General features: G+C 37.7%; 3 protein-coding genes across 5 annotated transcripts; 2 read left to right on the forward strand and 1 right to left on the reverse strand.

Annotated features, from left to right (window-relative positions):
- Positions 1-1,416: 1,416 nt before the first annotated feature.
- On the forward strand, positions 1,417-8,214 carry LOC143449423 (gamma-aminobutyric acid receptor subunit rho-2-like). Its single transcript, XM_076949627.1, has 14 exons — positions 1,417-1,637; positions 2,860-2,948; positions 3,048-3,170; positions 4,825-4,892; positions 5,094-5,217; positions 5,427-5,529; positions 5,605-5,687; positions 5,768-5,935; positions 6,023-6,175; positions 6,789-6,850; positions 6,984-7,139; positions 7,199-7,278; positions 7,396-7,525; positions 7,929-8,214. The coding sequence occupies exons 1-14, from the start codon at positions 1,627-1,629 to the stop codon at positions 8,103-8,105; spliced, it is 1,527 nt and encodes a 508-aa protein (XP_076805742.1). The 5' UTR covers positions 1,417-1,626; the 3' UTR covers positions 8,106-8,214.
- Positions 8,215-9,330: 1,116 nt separating this feature from the next.
- Positions 9,331-16,920, reverse strand: LOC143449774 (rho guanine nucleotide exchange factor 26-like). 2 transcript variants are annotated; one of them, XM_076950097.1, is made up of 16 exons: positions 16,677-16,920; positions 16,142-16,315; positions 14,707-14,860; positions 13,949-14,069; positions 13,540-13,657; positions 13,325-13,437; positions 12,452-12,612; positions 12,225-12,383; positions 11,946-12,075; positions 11,726-11,809; positions 11,531-11,614; positions 11,285-11,439; positions 11,063-11,171; positions 10,208-10,321; positions 10,066-10,119; positions 9,331-9,996 (listed from the first exon to the last, which is right to left on the reverse strand). In XM_076950097.1, exons 3-16 carry the CDS (start codon positions 14,781-14,783, stop codon positions 9,814-9,816), a joined length of 1,662 nt encoding a protein of 553 aa, XP_076806212.1. In that variant the 5' UTR covers positions 14,784-14,860; positions 16,142-16,315; positions 16,677-16,920; the 3' UTR covers positions 9,331-9,813. The 2 variants fall into 2 exon arrangements, with proteins under 2 accessions (XP_076806212.1, XP_076806211.1); XM_076950096.1 differs by having other exon boundaries at positions 14,707-14,863.
- LOC143449777 (beta-1,3-galactosyltransferase 5-like) lies at positions 15,617-20,209 on the forward strand. Of its 2 annotated transcripts, none has more exons than XM_076950100.1 (7): positions 15,617-15,914; positions 17,935-18,048; positions 18,221-18,376; positions 18,483-18,622; positions 18,702-18,792; positions 19,658-19,799; positions 19,869-20,209. In XM_076950100.1, the coding sequence occupies exons 1-7, from the start codon at positions 15,639-15,641 to the stop codon at positions 20,129-20,131; spliced, it is 1,182 nt and encodes a 393-aa protein (XP_076806215.1). In that variant the 5' UTR covers positions 15,617-15,638; the 3' UTR covers positions 20,132-20,209. The 2 variants fall into 2 exon arrangements, with proteins under 2 accessions (XP_076806215.1, XP_076806216.1); XM_076950101.1 differs by having other exon boundaries at positions 19,658-19,781.
- The last annotated feature ends 131 nt before the right edge of the window (positions 20,210-20,340 follow it).

Genomic DNA, 20,340 nt, shown 5'->3' on the forward strand with positions numbered 1-20,340 from the left:
TAAAAGATCATTTTTAAGTAAACCCAATGCCAACTTCAACGATCACTATTCTATTTTGATCTATAAATGTCTAATATAAAGTTGCGACGAGTCAAGTCATGTTTGTGTTTTGATCTCGCCAGCAGCATGATTCATTATGCAAAAAGTACCGGTACATGATAACTACCTACAGTACTTTTTAGAAACAGAATATCGGCATCGTCGGTACATTTTTGCCAACTTCCGGTACCGTTACGGACGATCCTTTTAAAGTACCGACCGACCACCTCTGAGCAAATGTTGCCACATTGCTGTGGATACAAATTGCACGAAACGCTTTTCTCTCAAAGCAATTATCTTACCACTGCACAAGTCAAAAGTAAAATAGATGGCAAAGTCATAAAACCAACTTATGGGATCTGTTTTGACATTAAAATGTCTTGACTTGCTTAGATTTATGTTTTGTAATTTATGAATGAGTTTCTTTCATCCCAAGACAATCATCGTAAGACGGAACAGGTCAAAAGTAAAATAGGTGACAAAGTCAGTCAAGCCATCATGTCATGCCTATACAGAATCGATTCTGTTATTAACACGTTTTGGCGTTTTTGAGTTTTTCAGGCAAGTATTATAATGCATGAGTTACTTTTAATCAAAGCCTTATAAGAAGATTTGTGACGTATATGATCATATATATATACGTATATATCATCTTCGACGCATGTACAGATCACGTGCAGACGGACGCACGCAGCAGCAAAGCAGTGGTGCCACAGACCATGCAACGGCTGAACACAGTGAAAGCTGATAAACTGCAGCGTTATGTTGAACTTCTTGTTGAATGTTGAACTTATCAAAGAAGAAGTCTTTTAATTGAATCTGATTTAATTATATACTTCCCCGCCGGTCGTAGGCTCGTAGACAGCGTATTAAGCGGCGAGAACGCACGCTTATAAAGAAGAAAAAGGCTGAAGGCAGGTAGGCCGGTATAAGTACTTTTGGTCGTGCTGGACTGCATTTAGGCGCAGAACTTGTTCTCCTTTTTTCTATGTGAAATCGCTTTTAGATGGAGGAATAGGGTGTTTATGTTTGTCACCAAGTTTTTAACACATCTGAAAAAATAGAACTTCATTCAAGACGGTAAATTTGTTTACTTCGGCAAACTGCAGCAATCTAAACAATGTTACGGCGAACCTTGAGATTTGCTAACTGCACAATACAATACGTAAAGAATGGTTCAAGCCAGATATTTCGCCAAGATATAGATTTTATCGATAAACAAAGCCCAAAGCCCAGCCCAGCTACTTCGTCGACTAACTTCTTAGGGTATTAATGAAAACAAAACATTGTAAACACTTAATGTCAGCATTAAATGTATACGTTATACGTACAAACGTCGCCATGAAGTTGGAATTTGCTGCTTGTGTCTAGGGATACTCTGGTCGTTAGGAAACTTGTTGTTGCAATTTCCTTACACCAAAATTCACAGTAAGGTCGGCAAAGCTATTTGTTATAGTTTTTGCTATGGTTTGTAGTTTTTTGATTGGAGGCGTTTTAAGGACGGTTTAATTTGTCTTTTTGGAGTTGACATTATCTGTGAAGATTTGGTGTCAGTGAAGGCAACAATCCATTGTACCAGAAGACAATATGAGAAATGTGTAAGTACAGTTTGTGTCCTCAAGAACATGATGTTTATTGAAATATATTTTCTTTGTAAGTGCTTATAAAAGATTTAAAGCTTTTTCCATGTTAAAATTATCTATTTTTTATTTTCTTGTGCGGGTTAACAATTTTGACTCGTTAAACGATGGAACCTCGCTGTGCTGCTTTTTGTGTGCAGATTTATATTTGCGAAATTTAGAAAACCGTTAATTGCCAACGTTTATAGATCTGCAAATTTCTTTTAGAGATATTACATTTTTTTCTAAAATACTTCATTAACTTAAAATCACGTCGATCATTTAGTAAAGAGGAAATTAGTGAAACATACTTACTCGTAAATTTTGGCTTTTTCCCTCGTTCATGGTTTTGTCATTTTCCCGTCTACCTTTGTTGAGTTCAACGTCGAATGCGGACCGATTAATTAGGCCTAGTTTTAAATATTCGAAAACGGCTTAGCTTATTTATGTCATTTTGTTTTCAGATTAACGCTATTGTAAGCCTGTTTCTATTTTTGTTGTTTTTTGCCTTGTTTTTATTTTTTTCATAAAAGATTTGAAGAATTAAAACATATAGGTTTTAACAGTATACTTTTAACAACGTGGTTTGTTTTATTCATGTATGTACATACATATGTTTACTTTGTCTCAATTCAGTTTACCTTGGATAAAGTTTAAAAACATCTTTATACAAAACGGTTTAAAAACAATTGATTTTTTTTTCAAGGCTTATAAAAGTATTAATCAATCGTATAACTTATTATTTACCGAAGTCAAATTTACTTTAACTGATTTTTTAAAACAGTCGCATTCGATCAATTTCCAACGACGCGACATAAAGTTGGCATCATAAGAAAATAAATTATGCGAAAAATCGATACTAAATTTGTCATTGTTTGGAAATATTGAAGAGTTTGAGCTTTGGAAATAAAAAATTCTGATCGTGATTATATATTGAACCAAGAACAAAATCTTGTTGCAATGTTAGTTGAAAATAGTAAATATATTGGCGACAATTATTCTTTAATAATTTATGAGAATGTCTGCCATTATTGTGGCAGCCGGCACTTAATCTTCATGTGGAACACGCGATAGCCGACAAGTTTCCAATTTGTTGGCTATTTTAGAAATTTACCCTTAAGAATGAACAATTAAGACAAAATCACTTCTTGTATTCACATTCACTTTAGCAAAATTTCTATGACGTAAATTATTTTGATAGGCTTAATCATGTCGTCATCGTTGTGCTCTTAAAAGAAATGGTGACGTCGATTCCAATCAGCAACGAAAGAGAATATCCAGCAGATACAGGTAACAAAGACAAGTTTCTAATTCCGATCGATATTTTTGATCAATATTTTAGCTGCGTAAGTTTTTATCGCCGCATAATGACTTATAAGTTTTTTCAAGATCGTAGCATTGAGACGTATTACGCGTCGCGATCTGACCGACACGGGACCGGGTTAACTGCTCAGATTGAGGAGTTATTGAACGATCACGCGTATGAGCTGAGCATTAGGCCAGATAATGAAGGTAAAAACTCCTAAAAAGCAAGATGCACAAATCTATACTTCACTTTGAACTACCAAGCTTTCGTTTGCTACACTTTATATTTGGGAAAATGTTTTGTTCTCTTTTTCAAGGAATTATTTACCTTATTATTTTTACTAAAAACCAGAAGGTAACAACCGTGCAAAAACGCTCGAAATACAAGAAAAGTTGTCATGAAATTAAGCAAAAATAGATCACAATATTAAGCAAATCGATTTTTCTGAATTAATCTATGTAATTACAGTTAAATCCAAACAGCACAATTTCATCGATTTAACCAAATAGCCAACTTGAAAATAAAGAAAAACAAACACGACAGCATTGACTTAACGGGACCGTTTACCGTTAATCAACGTGGATTTAGTTCGTTAATGCATTTAAAGTATTTCGAGTCCAATTATCAATATGTCCAATATCAATTATCCTGGCAGAGCTAATTGTGGCAACATAACAGCGTAATATCCTTGCCTTATATCGCCGAAAAACACGGAAAACGTTGAAAAATCCAAAACATCTGTTTCCTTCCTCCTTTCTTTCTCTTAAAATAATTAGGTCGATTTTTTACTAGTCGTAAGACTTACAACAATGCAAGTGTCGCTCATAAATATTTGCAAGGGCTGCATGGAACAAGGAACCAGCCCACAACAAATACAAAAATGACGGTCACCTGATAATTGTCATAATTAAGAGACATTTTTAGAACTTTAGTCTGTAGAACCTCGTACGTATAAGGACACGTAAATAGATTTAGTTTTCAGTTCGATGCAATGTGCTTGTTAAAACCAGTTAACAATTATAAGGGGCAAAGAATCATAGAAACATGTATTCATGCTGTGGTTTTATTTACGTTAGTTTCTGCTGGCAACCAACCTACAAGTAGCGTAACTCAAGTGCGTTTCTAAACGTAACAATGTGCTTTGTGACGCATATAATGACCTGTTAGAACAGCGGTTCCCAAACTTTTCTAAAAATTTTGCCTGGCGGACCCCTTGCAATTATTTTTATATTTCGTGGCCCTATAAAAATCAAAGAATGGACTCTTTGCAATTATTTTGATATTTCGTGGCCCTATAAAAATCAAAGAATGGTATAGGAAAATTACAAAAACCACACAAATGAAAGAAAAGGCAAAAACTATCAAATACGATAAGCGTTTAATGGGATGGGTGCACTTGTTTTGCTACAATCAATGTTTGGTTTGGTTTTGGATAGCGCAAGTCTCATGTCGTGTACTATATCCTCCCTCTGAAACTGCTTTAAAAACTAATTCTCATTGTGGACCCTCTGAAACTTCTTTACGGACCCCAGTTGGTCCGCGGACCCCAGTTTGGGAACCGCTGTTTTAGAACTATCCAACACTGCAGGAAAGAATCTTGCTTAATTTTGGCTTGCTTTCCAGTTGCCATCGTAGTCCTATAACGTGCGATTTTCTTAGCTGTATCATGACTGACATTGCGTCAAGAACTTGGGCAGCTCTGGCAAAATTCGATTCCCCAGACTCAATAGCAGGGGATTACGCGAATGTTGTCTCCATTAATCAGCATGGTTATTGATCGCTTTACATTGTCATATAGGGCCTTGATTCTTTGGGAATAAGCATTACCGAAGTATAATTTGATCACGTTGTCTTTCGTAGGAAAACCAATGGAAGTGACTCTGGCGCTAATGATTGAGAGCATCACGGACATTTCGGAAAAGAACATGGTTGGGATATTTACAAGTTTATGTAGTGACAGTTGTAACCAACACACTTGTAATATCTTGTGAAACGATCCTTTTTTAGGACACACATTGTTAGCATTTCATAAGATTAGACATGTCGCCATAATTAAGATTTGTTGGCTTATCCACAAATAATCTGCATGATGCAGAAAAATTAAATGATGGTCAAACTTTTTGACGCAGGATTTGACCTTTACCCTTTGTATGCACGAAAACTGGGTTGACCCGAGACTGACCTTTGCCGCAGAGGGTAACAACACGAGCATTGTGTTGCCCAGTCGTCTTGTGGATAAAATTTGGGTGCCAGGTGATTTATTTTTATGGTGTAACGTTTAAAGTAGGTGCTAAAAGCATCCATAGTGTATATGGATCATATATGGACGGTTATCTATACATCGGAATGATATGTTGTAGAATAGGTTATGCTGATAGTACTGTATGAGAACGCGATAAAGAATTTCACAAATGAGTTTGACGAGAAACGTAACCAACATAGTTGAATTTCTGCATTCATAGACCTCTATGTGGTCGGATCAAAAAAATCTTTTCTCCATTCAACATCGGTTGATAACCTTGTCTTAAGGTTATTTAGCAACGGCGAAATTTGGTACAGTTTCAAGTAAGTTGATCAAAAAGTTTTTGCTTAATCAGAAGCAGATAAAGCGTGGTCTCAAAACCGTTTAATCTTTGTCAGGATAACAACCACCGTGGCCTGCCAAATGAATCTTTACAATTTCCCCCTTGACACTGAAAAATGTTACCTGACGTTTCAAAGTTGTAAGTAAACGCATGAAAATTTCACATAGTAATTCTGAATTTTAAGCTTAAATACCAACAGTTTTTTCCGTATCTTGCAGTGGGATACAATACAGAAGAAATGACACTGCAATGGAATATCAGAAATCACAAGACTGGCCTCTTTATGGACGCGAGGCTGGTTGAAAGCATGCCTAAGTTTCGACTCGTTCATCACAAGTTCAGTACGAAAAATCGGACCATCGACGACGAATCGACAAGAGTTTTAGGTAAACTTTAGGGTACCGCAAGGAGATCTAAGGTACTTCTAGGTGCTGGATCTCATACTCATGGAGTTGGTTTGTGATTATATGCAGGAGTGAGATCCCAACTCCAAGTGAGCTTCGAGCTGGAGAGATATCTAATCTCTGTCTTCTTCCAATCTTACTTCCCGGCCATGATCATGGTCCTCCTGGCAGGCCTCGGAATGTGGATTGACCCCAAGTCTGTCCCGGCTAGAGTGGCCATGGGTATGTTATGAGCAAATACCTTTGGTACGTGCAGTCAAAGACGGTGCAATTATTTCTCTATGTTACTGCCAAATCCAAACTCTCACAGGACTTTTGCTAATCTCTGCCTAAGCCCTAAATCCTGGTCTGTTGCTGGAAGGACACACGGGATCTTTATTAAACGGTTGACATCGTCCTGAACCCGGAGCCGGTGTCAAGCAGTGTTTTTTCTGTCACGCTATTATTACATCACAACGATCACGTATAAAAATAGGTCGCTGAAATTTCTTAAGCCAAAGTTATACTTACTGTGTGACTGGTGGTATAATTTGGGAATTTGGCAGCATCGCATGAATCAATGTCTCAGTCGACAGGATATTTACAAAAACCCAGAGTTGGCAGGGGCAGGGCAGCTGCTTGTTAAAACGTTAATCTTAATTCCCAAAGCTCGGTCGTCATAGCGGGCAAACTTTTCATCGCTTATGAAGCGATGAAACTGGGATTAAGTTTGAACATTTAAACCGAATATTTATTAATATTGCACGGAGAGTCGCAAATACATTACATTTACGTCATCTATAGAGTAGCGTTAATTATTAAAGTACTGTAATAATCGCTATTGATGATTTCGTAGGTGTCACGTCTGTATTAACGATATCAACAATAATTACTGGATTGAAGGCAACATTTCCAAAGGTAGAAAACTTAGAAGTTCAAAATAAACCTCATGGCGGTAAAAGCTGTCGGTTCCACTTCCACTTTTGTTTGGTTTGTTTTTATTTTAAAAGTTTTATTTGAACAAGTTGTTTTATTGCTTCGTGGTCACTAGGTGTCGTATCTAACAGCAATGGACATTTATCTTTGGGTCTGTTTTCTCTTTGTATTTTCCACCGTTATGGAATTTTGTGTTTTGAATTTCATTATGACAAAGCGCATGAAGAAACAAACCGAAGAATTCAGGGCAAAATTTGGGAAAAGGACAAGGGTAAGCTGCGTTGTTTTGGTCACGCAAGGGAGGGTATTTTTTGTAATGTCGTTTCACAGGGAAGCCAAAGCGAGTGGGAAGAGCAAAAGAAAACTTCTCTTGCTGATATATTTTCAGAAAAGCAAGCGAATGGCAACAGGTTGTTGTAAAATTTTTAAAGTATTGCGAAAATTTTTTTAATTTAACTAATTAAAAGTTATATTACAATAAAACGAAGTTCTTCGGTCTTTAATTAATCTTTCTTCTTCACATATAGTTTTAGACATCAAAAAATCAACGACAATCTTGCCAGTGTGTTTCGACACACGTCACAGATGTCGCCCCAGAGCTCAAACAGTCGTGATTGTGAGGAAATTGAAAACAACACTAAGATAACAAGCAGAGCGGTCAGATTCGTTCAATCGTGTGTTAAATTTATACGTTTGCACATATAGGATACTGTGCTAGTCAAAAAAATTATGTGAATCTTTGGGTTTCACACAAGATACAATTTGTGACGTTTCATGCCATTCTCGATGCAAAGCTCAAACAACAATTTTCAATAAAATAGGCTGCTTCGTATATGGGATTAATAAACCATTTGGCATGTTTTTACATTTAAGAAACACCTTCCTTACAGGCTCCAAAGTAGCTGGGCCTTAATTGTATTGAAATGGTTTTTGAATACCACTAGCTTGCTAAAAGCAGCACAAAAAAATAAGCAATTGCAATTCAATCGCAGATAAATACACTGTGAAAAATAGGCTTATAGACTATACAAGTAAAAAACTATATGCTCTTTTTTTCCAGATCAAATTTCTTCTTCCGGCACGAGGCGAATTCAAGACAGTGACAACATTACGACGTGACGTGGCACATTTGGACGTCTTCTTTCGTGTCGGTTATTTTTGCACCTTTTTCACTTTCAATGTAGTGTACTGGGTCTATTACGTCACGGTCACGAGGCACGAAGACAAAGATGAATGAAGTCACACCGGTCAGGAAACGTAACTGCCTGCTTCGTTTTTACGCCGCAGCATGTCAAGCTGTTGAGATTATAAAGAGTCTGAAAGAATCGTTTTAATAAATTATATTCATTGCTTTGAGCCGGTTCTTGTAGCAGGTTGGGATAGTAGAAGAGTAATTGAGAAATTGAAACACGCGACGGCGCCTGAAACATGCTGCAAACATGAAACCATTTTTATCATTATATTCATTTTTGTATAGCTTTGTTGTGATCAGTATAAAAACTTAAAAATAACGCATACACAATGATCAGTGTTCTTTTATATAACTTAAAATACAGTACAGAAGACAGTTAACTATTGAAAGTAGGCTATAACAAAGCGCTGTCAAAGCCATTTGGGAAAATCGAAACAGTCAATTTTGATTACAAACCATTATGATAAGAATCCACCTGGGAGAAATAGTTGTGACAACCAATTACATTGTGCTTGTACTTGAAAGAAACTTCTCTGTATTACATTTCTTTCTTGATCTTTGTCAAGTTACCTTTGTGAGGTGTTATTACAATCAATATACACGAAACAAGCTGGAAGTAATTACGCCGAACCCAATCATTCGACTTTCATATACAGATTAAAATGGAAACTCTGCATTTTACTATTCTATACTTGACAACTTAGACATTTATCTCTGGGTTTGCGTTCTTTTCCTGTTTTCTATGATTCTCAAATTTTGCGTCCTTATAGCTCCATAATGATGCAATCTAATCTACAACGGGCTGTCAAGAAAAGGCCTTATTTTGATGATATAAGTAGCCTATATTGTATTTAGTTTATTGCGTAACGACAATAGTTGCCCTTTTCAAACCGAACAGACAGCAGAAAGTATACGACCGCGTTTAGCGTGAGAAAGTTTTCCCTGCTTTCGAAAAGCGAAAAATTACCCGGGTATATTCAATTGAACTGCGGCCATTAAGTTAATTATAAAAACCTAGCATAGACTCTGATAAGTTTTGAGTGCGGAAAAGTGTAAGAAATCTACAAAGCTCAAATAAACCCATTCTCTGCTTTACTTACAACCAAGCTGTCTTCAAAAAGAGCAAGTCTGTCGCGCTGTGTTTGATGTGAGACGAACATAAACCCACGATCGGCACAGACAGACTCAAGAGGCAAGATTGCTCCAAACAACCAATCTTAATTTCTGACAAGTTCGTCCAAGCAGAACACAAGAACTCTACAACTTAAAATCAAGAGATCTTTTCGTTTAGTCTTCGTTGGGGAAACGCGGTTACAGCAACGTTTATCAGTAAATATATAAACGCCACAAAAGCACTTGCTCGACTAGTTCAAGAGACTCCTCCGACACAAAAGGGCGCTGACATTCAGTGAAAAAGCGGAGCAGGGCTGTTTCAAAGCAACTGTATTATAACACTCGACGGTCTGCAATTAGAAGCTTGAACTAATTTTAAAACAGGGTATACATCAAAATAATTTCTATTTTAAGCGGAAAAGCGAAGTACGTCCATCCAAGCATCCTTCGTAGCATTTAACACGATGTGTTGGGTAGTCTACTGTTCCCAGGGGCAGCGTGAGAAGTATGAATGAGCATTATTGGGAAGAAGAGAGCCACAAACGAGTAAATTCTCAAAGTAAAAAATATTTGAGTAAATCTATTACATCTTTAGTATTCGAAGGAACTTGTGAGAATATAGTTAAAAAATTTTTCTTCGTCATATTAATGTCTCTTCCCCTAATAAACGTGAGCGTCTTTGTAAGTTTCTTTGGCGAATTCTTTCGCTCAGGATCTCCTTAACGTGGGTAGAAGGTAACCAAGCGCGACATCCATCGGATAACCGTTCGCCAAATATCCACCCGTCAGGTGTCGTCTTGATTACAATATACACATCCAAGACCTATGAAACAAATTGTAAAAACCGTTTCGCTGTAATTTAAAAAAACTTCACACTCACACCAACACTCACTTTTAATGATGTCATATCCGTTTCATCAGTTAGTAATGACCGAATAACTTCGACCTGAGTAACAAAATTTAATCATTATGTCATTTCTTAGTCACACTTTCACAACACAACAACAAAACATAAGTTTGGATAATTTACTTACTTGCATAGTTTCGCGTGTAATCTTGTGAGGAACTTGTGGCTGTAGCGCCATCATCCAGCGCGCTTTGATGTTCGGTTTATCCGCTTCGAGGCGCATTTCAATTCTTTGTCCCTCCTGATTAAAATTAAGTCTGAAAGCTGGGTAATCACAACATACCTTTGCCTGAAGTAGTACTTCTCAGTCCTTGTGTTTAAAACTAGGCGGTAGCGAATTTATGATAAAGTGATATACGTATGGCACGTTTTTCATCGAAGAAAATGGTGACAGTAATAGGCTACGGTAGGCATAACTTCGTTCGAAACAATATGCTCAAAGATGAAAACGAAAAAAACTCATAACTTTGAATTATTTTTGTTTTTACGCCAATAATAACGCGTAATAACGAGGCGTGTAATGTTAACCGAATATCCTAACCTGATAAATTAGAGCATTGGCAAAAGTATAAAATTGTCAACAATACACTGCAGTCTACAGTCTGGTTGGTCAACGCGTCAACAAATGAAACACAAATTTCGTTGTCAGTCGGGATACAGGAAGATGTTAATTTAATTTGTGATATGAATATGAGTATACGGCGTTTCAAAACTGGCATTTATGTGACATCGACCAAAGCACAGGACGTATGTTTGCATCAAAAAAGCAATTTTGTAATTTTATGCAGTTTGAGGTTGTGTTTCGATGTAACAAGAATAGTTCAGTAAAACTATAATAGTTTGAATATTGAGTGAGGCTGACCGCTCTGGGTGAGGTGGGGCTAACCTTATTTGGCCTAAGTTTCTGCTAGAAAAAGTTCATTCGCTGTGACTTGTGATCAGCTGCCGTGCTGCCACGTTCAATGTCGTCATACAACATTACCTGATTCTTCTCCATGATCAGCACAAAGGAGTTGGTGACGTCGTCAATGATCTCACGCGCACTGAGTCGGTTTTTGTAACAGTAGTCGGTGACCGAAAACGTGTCTTTGCTTTGGAGAAAAAAAGAGCAAGATTGTCAAATGCGAAAGGCGATTACTATCTCACAAACTGACGGAACGCTTCATCGAAAATGTCGGCGGTAAAATAGTGACGTCACACGTACCTTTTCTTTCTTGTAATAATTAAAACGTCGTTAAATAGAAATAAATTGAGTTCCTGCTTCGACACTCGTCGAAACCCGAGCACGGACTCGTCGGAAGACTTGATCAGTGCCCCGCTCTTCAACAAATATCGCTGGGCAGAGACGAGAGGAAAAGACTAAGAAATAAAACCAGGTATAACGTTTTTTTGAAGCTCAAAACGCTTTTTAGCTGGAATCATGCTGTCATCACGTGATATTCTCACTCACCCTTGACGACTTGAATTCGAGCTGTTGTTGAAGCTGAATCATATGTTCCGTGCGTTCGAGAGATTTAGCCCGTTCATTGCAAATCTACAAAATTACAACGATTATGCTTATAATTACGCTGATTTTCAGACTTTTCTTCGTTGTTCATTGTCATATTCTGCAGCCAACCTAATATAAATCGACATTTGTCCTTACTTTAACCAAGTTGGTTGTTTCTCGCAGCGCCCGTGACGCAACGTCGTACTGCGGCATTGTGACATCACAACGTTGTCGAATGGTCTGTAAAAAAATTGGTTCAAAAAACGTATCTCACTGCCAAGTAAAATGGCCTATGTTTATTCTGAAACAGATAAAGGAATGTGAATATTCAAGGCACCAACTTGTACCCTCTTCAAGCTAAGCTACCGGCGCGTACGTCAATCAACAAAGGTAATCTTGTGATTCGCTGCATCGGCAACAACAAGAAGCTATGTAGGGGAAGTCCCGCGCATTGTTGACTGCTTTCCAATTTGCGAAGAATATCGACGAATGTTTCATTCTCTCGCCTGTGATGTCATGCTTATTTTAAATTACGTCATAACTCATAAGATAAATTCACGTTATTAGTCATATAAAAACGGTTAAGAAGAATAGAACCTACAGTATCTGAATTTAAGATCATTTCAATGCATAGAATACGGTGAATTCGTCTCACATTAATCGCTGCAGCGCGCGCTGTTGATATGTTTCGTTCGAGCAGTACGTAATATAAGGAGCGAATCTGTTCGATTGCACTTGGTCAATGACGATATCGCTCACGTCATCAATGACGATAGAGGACGATTTTCGTCGTTTCATCAGTGCAGAATGAAATCTAATGAAAATGCGGAATAAATGCATTGTTAAAGGTGTCCTATTCGGCTGAGGAGTTGAACCACGTACCGTCTGCTTGCCGCCCTGACATTTTCAACGTTGCTGAATAAATGATGATATTCGGTGCTGGTGATGCAAGCGCGAAGTTCTTCTGACGACATGAAGCAATTCACCAATACGTTCAGACTACGTAGATAAGACGACTCTGACGTAATAAGCTCAAACATTGCCTGAAACGGATTGGTAAACGTCAGATTGCTGCCTTATGTGCTATTTATATGCAGACGTAATTAGGACCATAGGGAAATGGACAATTACGTTGGTAAGATCAACTTATAGTTGATACATATTAACTGGTATTCAGTTCCAAAAAAATTGCTAAACTTTGTGTAACATACAAACCGTCATTTAGCTTGGCCAGGTACTGTCAAACGCGATGCCATTTTCATATATAACAATATAACACTTGTGTCGAAAATGCCATGATACGATTTGATATAACATTCCTTGGGGGAGCTACACAAAACCGCAGAATCCGCCTAAGGTCATTTCAAAACTAAAAAGTCGTTCGGTTGTTCTGCGTAGACGGTTTGTAAGTTGACTACTCATGTTCAGCACCATTCAAACAATAGAACAGTCATCTTTTATGAAATATTTCGCATCTTCAACGTATACTGCTAGTATTCATATAAAATACTTCAAGGATAAGGAACCGTTAATAACAGCACTTGAACAGCAATTCAAATCTTTCAAAAAGCTAACGGAAGTTTACGAGCATTTCGTCTGTCTAAGGACGGTTCCAAGAGTTTCATAACTCAACCCCTTGTCAACTTGCCAAGTTATGATTTCGTTAAACCTAAGACCTTAAGTTAAAGTAGGGTTGGGTTAAACGGGGTTGAATTGACCCTACACCGGTTTAAAGCAAATCAAAATAATTCCCACCTCCTGTCGTTTCTTTTCTTTTGAACTCATGTTCTGTACAATCAGACTTTCCTGCACGTGAGGCTGAAATATCCAACTCTGACGTAATGTGCCTCCTCTTTTCAAACAGCAGCCTACGAAAATGTTATCATCAAAATGTTATCAAAAATGTTTTTTTCCACAACTTTTAACGCACTGAGTCACTAGGATAATGCTATGAAACCGCTTTCTTTTACCAGGTGATAATTCGTCTTCTTCTATGTCTTCGTCATCAGTGACGTCATTTAAAATCCCTTTTTCTTTTACTTTTTGATACAGTAACTGTTTGTCGGTCAGCGATAAAATTACGTCATGCTGAAATAACACCGTAAAGTACATTCTAGTTAGGCAAAATGTTTCAAATGTAGCATCACCACTTAATTGAACAAAACAATATTACGCAAAAAAATGTACGGTACAACTACCACATAGTCTAGCTCTTAACCATTGAAAGCAGTAGGCTACGATAACAGACAGGATCACAAGACAGTGACTAGGTCAATAAAGCACATTCCATTCCACGCTAAACGATACATAGCGTAGGCAAATTTACTATTTCTCCTTACAAGATAGAGTTTACCCAAAGCCTAGCTTTAATAGACGTACCTTACTGGGTTCTTCCACGCTGGGTAACGACGGCTGTATCCGTATCTTTGGCGGGGTCGAAATTGCCCGGTAGTAAGATTTTGTTCGAATCTTTCTGAATGGCGAAGGCCCTTCGTTGTTACTGAACACAAAACTTTGAGTTTTAAAACAGGAATTCCACTAACCAACTAGCAGCTATAATATTCGATTAAATATTTCTAAAAACAGGTTTTTAAACGCTGCGCATCCAAGGTAACGCAGACAAGCTTTATCTCCACAGATCACGCTTTTTTGTTTGGAGACATAATGAGCTCGAGCTGACGTCACAATCGTCTGTTTACTCCAAACGGCAATGGGAGGCTGGTCCCAGTGAGAACTATACGTTTATGAGCAGCTTCAGTCAAGCTGGTTATTTCGAGCTCATGAAGCTTTCAGAAATAATCTGTCAAGTTTGTCGGCTGACTAACTCAAAAGCTACAGCTACGCAATGACAAGTCCAACCTACAGCTTCCACTAGTTTTTGTCGAATCGTTGGGCATAGTTTGTTATGACGAATTCGCCAGGTGCTAACTATAACACAGGTAGCCTGACGGGCTCTATAGAATTGAATTTAATCGAAACATTCCTTCGATTTCATCAAATTAGCGCCATTAGCGTGCATGACGTCATTACCATAATGGCACCGTTAAAACTATGATCAGATTCGCGGTGCCCACTACTCGTGTAATCTTATACATGTTAGGCGAAGCTACATCAAAAACAATTTCATCACCACTTACTTGTCATTGATGTCATTGTGAAAAGCATCCTCTTCTACGACTCCGTCCAAATCACCTATCCCGTCACAATTAGCCATTTCAAAGCATTTATCGCACAACAATGGTTTCTTACTGCTATTAGCGCAGACTTAGTAGTTCAAGGCAACTCGGTCGTCTGCTGAGAAAAATGATTTCTCTTGATAAGTAACAAAGCTTATCGGTCTGGAGCGTTGGCTGGTTGCACATTAACTTCGTTTGTTGCGCCATTTGTACCCGCAAAATAAATACACGCACCTACCATTGAAGAAGTCCCAGCCTATTGGTCATGAGTATGACTGAATGCATACGTACAAAGTAACCACACTATCGGCAGAATTCAACTATTAATAATTTTAACTTTCAAGCAATAAATAGGCATTAAACGGTAGAAACCGATACCGACTGACCAATAAACGCGTGTGTTGTCACCGTAAACTGAAGCAAGCTTCTAGCAACAAGTTACCAGCAAACGTAGTATTTTTGCAAAAAGCCCACCCATATCAGTTTTCACGAGAATTTTACTTTACTCCGGTAGGTTCAAAACTTTTCCACCCAAAAAGGTGTTTGGAATCGTATGATATGAAACGAATAGGCCAACACAATAGTTCGAAACATGGCCTATTCGTAGCGACGATGGAAAGCTTAGTACTTGGAAGCAATTACATGCGGTTAGGTGATACTGGAACTGGCAATGTGCTTCACTGCTTGCCAACAGTTATCGGGCATGTAATGAACGGCTTCTTTACTCACGTCTAAACAAGCTTCTTAGTCATGTCATTCAGACAACATCCTATTTATCTTCTGGTTTCAATGCAATACGCGTTTTGCCCTGGAGCAACGCAATAATAACTCTACGACCACAAACCTTTTTGACTCGCAACCTTACAAAGCACAGTAGTCGTACAAGTGTCGCAATGGAGAGAGGATCCCTTAAAAAGCGTCAAATACGACATGTGAAGACCAGCGGTAGAAATGCAAGAGTTCTTGCAAGAAACAGCCATACAATGTTCTTGTTTATTGTGGCTTTTGCCTCAGTGATACTGCTAATGACTTCTCGAATGCTTCGAAACGTAAAACGAACGCCAGTCAAAGTTTACGTGAGAATACAAGACAAGGACATTCTACTGGTCAACGCTCTGCCAGACGAAATAGTTGAGGATTTGTCAGAAACCCAAACTGGAAATGCCAAGGTAAGATGACGAATCGTTTTTTGTATTTGTCATTGCATGTGGTCCAGGTGGCTTTCGCGGACAGATTAAACACGTCTTTTGTTTACTGTAAGTTATTTACGAAACCTTCAAGACGGAGGCGTTATTTCAGGAAACGCGTTTTTATATGAAGATCAGAATGTTATCATCACCAGAATAAATTCAATATGGCCTAGAAATAATTGCGTTGGAGCAATGAGGGCTCTTACCATACTTAATTGAATACGGTCTTGGTCTTGTACTATCCGGTGATGATCTTATTCCAGAATTATGATTTTGTTCCGGATTTCCGCTGTTGATCTTATTTCTTTAATAACGTTGAAATGGGTATTTTCTGCTTATGCCATTTGTTAAACCGTCTAACCCGTTGAAAGTTGTAATATCTATAATAATAATCAATACATGAAGCCAATTGATAAACGCTTCTGTGGTAGTAGGCTACTTGTAGTTTAGTAGCTAGATTTGAGGACAAACGCATTCAAAACAAGACAGACTTATTTCGTCATGTTTAACACAGCCTTTCAGAACGATATATAATCGTTCACATAAAACTAATAACAATACTTAATTAAGCTGTATTAGTTAGGGCTAAGCTAACTTTTGCTGCTACTGTAGGCATAGCATGATCCCTTGTAGCGTCAACCACATACACACGGTTATATTTATACAGCAACTTACAGTGACCTTACAAATTTGCTATACAAAGTCAAAGATATCGTAATCTGTACCGCAATGGTTACTTACATTTTACACAAAGACGAAGATATGTGCCTTCAAACAGATAATATCAGCGGCTAAGACTTTTTAAAACCTTTTTATTAATGACTGAGTTTATCAGCACCCACGTTTCTATTATACTCACCGAAGCAACAATGTCATGAATTCGAATTAATTCAATTACAGCCTGCAGACCTGTGATAAACCTTTCAGTCAGTCACAAATCTGACAGCAAATACAGTAAAAGCACACGAAAAGTTTCTACCGGTTACGCAAGTTTAATCCTAAACAAAAATCTGATAACAGGATTTCTGTCGAAAAGTTTTTGGCAAGCAACATGCCTCAAGCCACGGTGGTTTTAACACCTTGCCAGGAACAGCTGGTTTCGATACTCGTCTGTTGATGCGAAACAAAGAACCTAAAAGAGCGTTACTGCTTTGAAATCCTGAATGTTCGCAAATTTTGTAAATATTTGAGGTCGGGGTTATGGAAACACACTTAGGCTTGTTTTTTTTTCGCCAAAGTTTGGTTAATTTATGTTTACCATGCTATCCAGCTATTTGCTATATGAATCGTAACAATACGCTCATTGTATTCTAACTTTAGACCTATCTGACATAATATTGAGACTATACGCAGTTTTGCGAATGGGTATAGATTGTGTCGATATAATTTTGAAACTGTCACGGTACATTCAATAATCGCTTTTTATTCGTTTACAACAGCGCTTTTTGTTGGCATGAGCGAATAATAATGTATTTCTCATTTTCCACAATCGCCAAAACTGCTGGTTCTTTTCGTTTTATCGATTTACAGCTCGAGTGTAAAGATTTTATGAAATTAGAGTTTTCGTGAAAATGTTATAGGGGCGCACACCACGACCATAGCATTATTTCTAAACCCTGCGGCCCAGCAATGGAGAGAAACAAAAAGATCAAGATCATTGTTCGATATAATCAGCTCAAACTGATATTTGAAAGATCACAAGGTTTTCTTGAATCGCATAAGTCCTCCGTCTACGACTATAAAACAATATGAGCAACTTACAAGTTTTGTATCCAACCGCTGTTATAAGCGATCAAATCGTTGTAGGCTATACTTCCGAAGAACTTTTCTAAACTAATTTGCGGTGACTAAAGTCAAATCTGCGCAAAGAAACCAGCATTTTGTTGTTTAACTACCATCTAATACACCCCGATAGGTGGATATGACGATTGGATATGATGAGCGCTTTCTCTGTCTCGTCCGCTGAATAAAGACTAACAAATTTGTTTGTAAACTGCAGAAAAATATGATGATTGCAACGTCACAAATACGACAGAAAAACGTTCTTGCAACGAAGCAGCGTGTCGCAGGACCTGAAACTGACGTATCGACTGACACTGCATCAGTGTGCAAGGTACCTGCACATTACAGTCATGAAATGTGATGATATTTTAATACGTTTTTTTCTCCTAATATTTGTGTTATAACTATTTCCTGGGCTGTCTAAAGATCTTGAACATTAATTGGTGATATACTTAGTGAAAATTTTGTTGTCATTGAACTTTGTTATATTCTTGAAACAACAGAAGCCTTCCATATTTCTCTTGGCTTTGATATTTTCGGAAGAACCAATGACGTCACTTCGTAATTTAATACGTCAGACTTGGTGTAAACTGAAGACATACTCTCAAAATCGCCAAGTGACGTGTCTTTTCGTGGTTGGTCAAAGTCCACGCGGTGAAGTACGTAGTTAGATAATTAAATAATTAAATAGTCCAATTGCGTAACTCATATGAAACCAATTCTTATTTTTTCCGGCTTGCTGGTTCTTCGTTTATTCTTCGATAGCCTTTCTCTAACGAAACCTTGAAAGAGTCGCAACACCATCATGACGTATTACTTACATCACTATTGGATGACATCAGAAATTCGACTCGTAAATTACTAACTGGTTTGAAATGGATCAAAAGCAACTGTCCGAACGTCAGGTATATGTAAATGATGTATATAGTGTGATAACTACTTTACAAATTAGAGATTAATACCCGCGTTCGTTTCATGCAACAGATACGTTTTACGGACGGAAGATGACGTAATAATCAACATGCATCAATTGGTTGAGAATACATTACCTGGACTGCCGTCAGAGAAATTCGTTGTACGTATTTGTGCATATCACTGTCTAATTAATCACTTAAAGGATTACTTACAAAGGGACCGTTTTACTAAGGGGCCAGCAGGTTCCCATGCTGAATCTTTCTTAACTTATCAAAACGTAAAATGATAAAATCATGGCATTAGAGAATAGAATATGCGATAAATAGCAAACGATAGTATGATTATGCTTGGCAAAATGCCATTTAAGAATATACTTTTTTTAGTTTCCGGGTTGCGACGAGATTGCGTCTTCGTGTAAAAAATATGCGCGGTTTCAAAGAACACTGTTGATATTGTAAATAGAATAAAAAATTAATGTTGATAATGTATATCCACCTGGTTGAGATTACCCCGACATTGGGGCTAAGATAGGGATACCTCATGCGTACATAGTAATATCTCGCATGACGCTGTGATTTGAAATTTACTTTCTTTTGAAATATTGTGCATGATTTTTTTCAGAACATGGCAATAATGCATCTATCTGTCTTTAGAGGGCTGGTAACAGCGCACCAGAAATGATGACGCATAATTACAGTAGAACCTCAGTTAACGACCAACCCATTATCACGACCACTTAACCGCGATACGGAACCTACTGTTTTATTGCAATGTGTAGCATTTTATTTCACTAACGCGACCACTCCTCTAAAACGACCATTTGAAAACGTTCCTGTGTATAGTAGACTGGGACTAACCGGGGTTTCACTTACATAGGCTATTGCATTGTTTCGTGTCAGGTCTCTTTGTTTATTGTAATAGCATCACTTTCCTACGATTGTTACGTGTTGATGACATAGCAATTGCACATCTTCGTCACAAACCGCTATGAGCGAAGTTGAGTTTTTAACATGATTATTTCCAAGGGTGGATTGGTTACTATTGACAGGCCTGTTCGAGTTCCTTACAGTCAATACTATGTGTCAGTCAAGGAATATCCTTTCCCACAATTCCCACCAAAATGCGACAGCCGAGCCTATTTAATCTCTGGTAAGATATTAGTAACAGGTTAGTACGTTGTTAATAACCATTTTTCTTAAAACGGTGATAATTAAATGCAAATTTTGTATCCGCTAGGTGACGTTGTTCAAGACATTGTGAAATCTTCAAAAACCTCAGGAATTATTGCGTTGGATGACGTATACATGGCCATTTCGTCACGCAAGCTGGGTATCTCCCCGCAGAACATAAACAAGTTTATTTACGTCAGATCACTAAGGACTTTGCCATATGCTAAAGACATCGTATGCAATCATACGGTCGTCCACGTACACATAGACACTTTTAAACATGTCAGAAAGGTTTGGGAAGCCATGCGGAACGAGTGCGTTGGCACGTAGCGACAGAGTTTCCACGGAAATCAGCTTTTATTTATTATTATTTTTGATAAATAAATTATTCATAAAGGTGTACCGACATCTCTTTGACTGATAAATGATGTCAGTTGGTAGAGATACCATAAGGTCAGGTACATTAGGTTCTTGGAGAAAAGCAAATAGGAAAGATTTTGTGAGCTTTATTCTGAAATTAACTTGGACAGTAGGAAAAT

The sequence above is a fragment of the Clavelina lepadiformis genome, chromosome 3, assembly GCF_947623445.1.
Source record: "Clavelina lepadiformis chromosome 3, kaClaLepa1.1, whole genome shotgun sequence".
Classification (NCBI taxonomy): Eukaryota; Metazoa; Chordata; class Ascidiacea; order Aplousobranchia; family Clavelinidae; genus Clavelina; species Clavelina lepadiformis.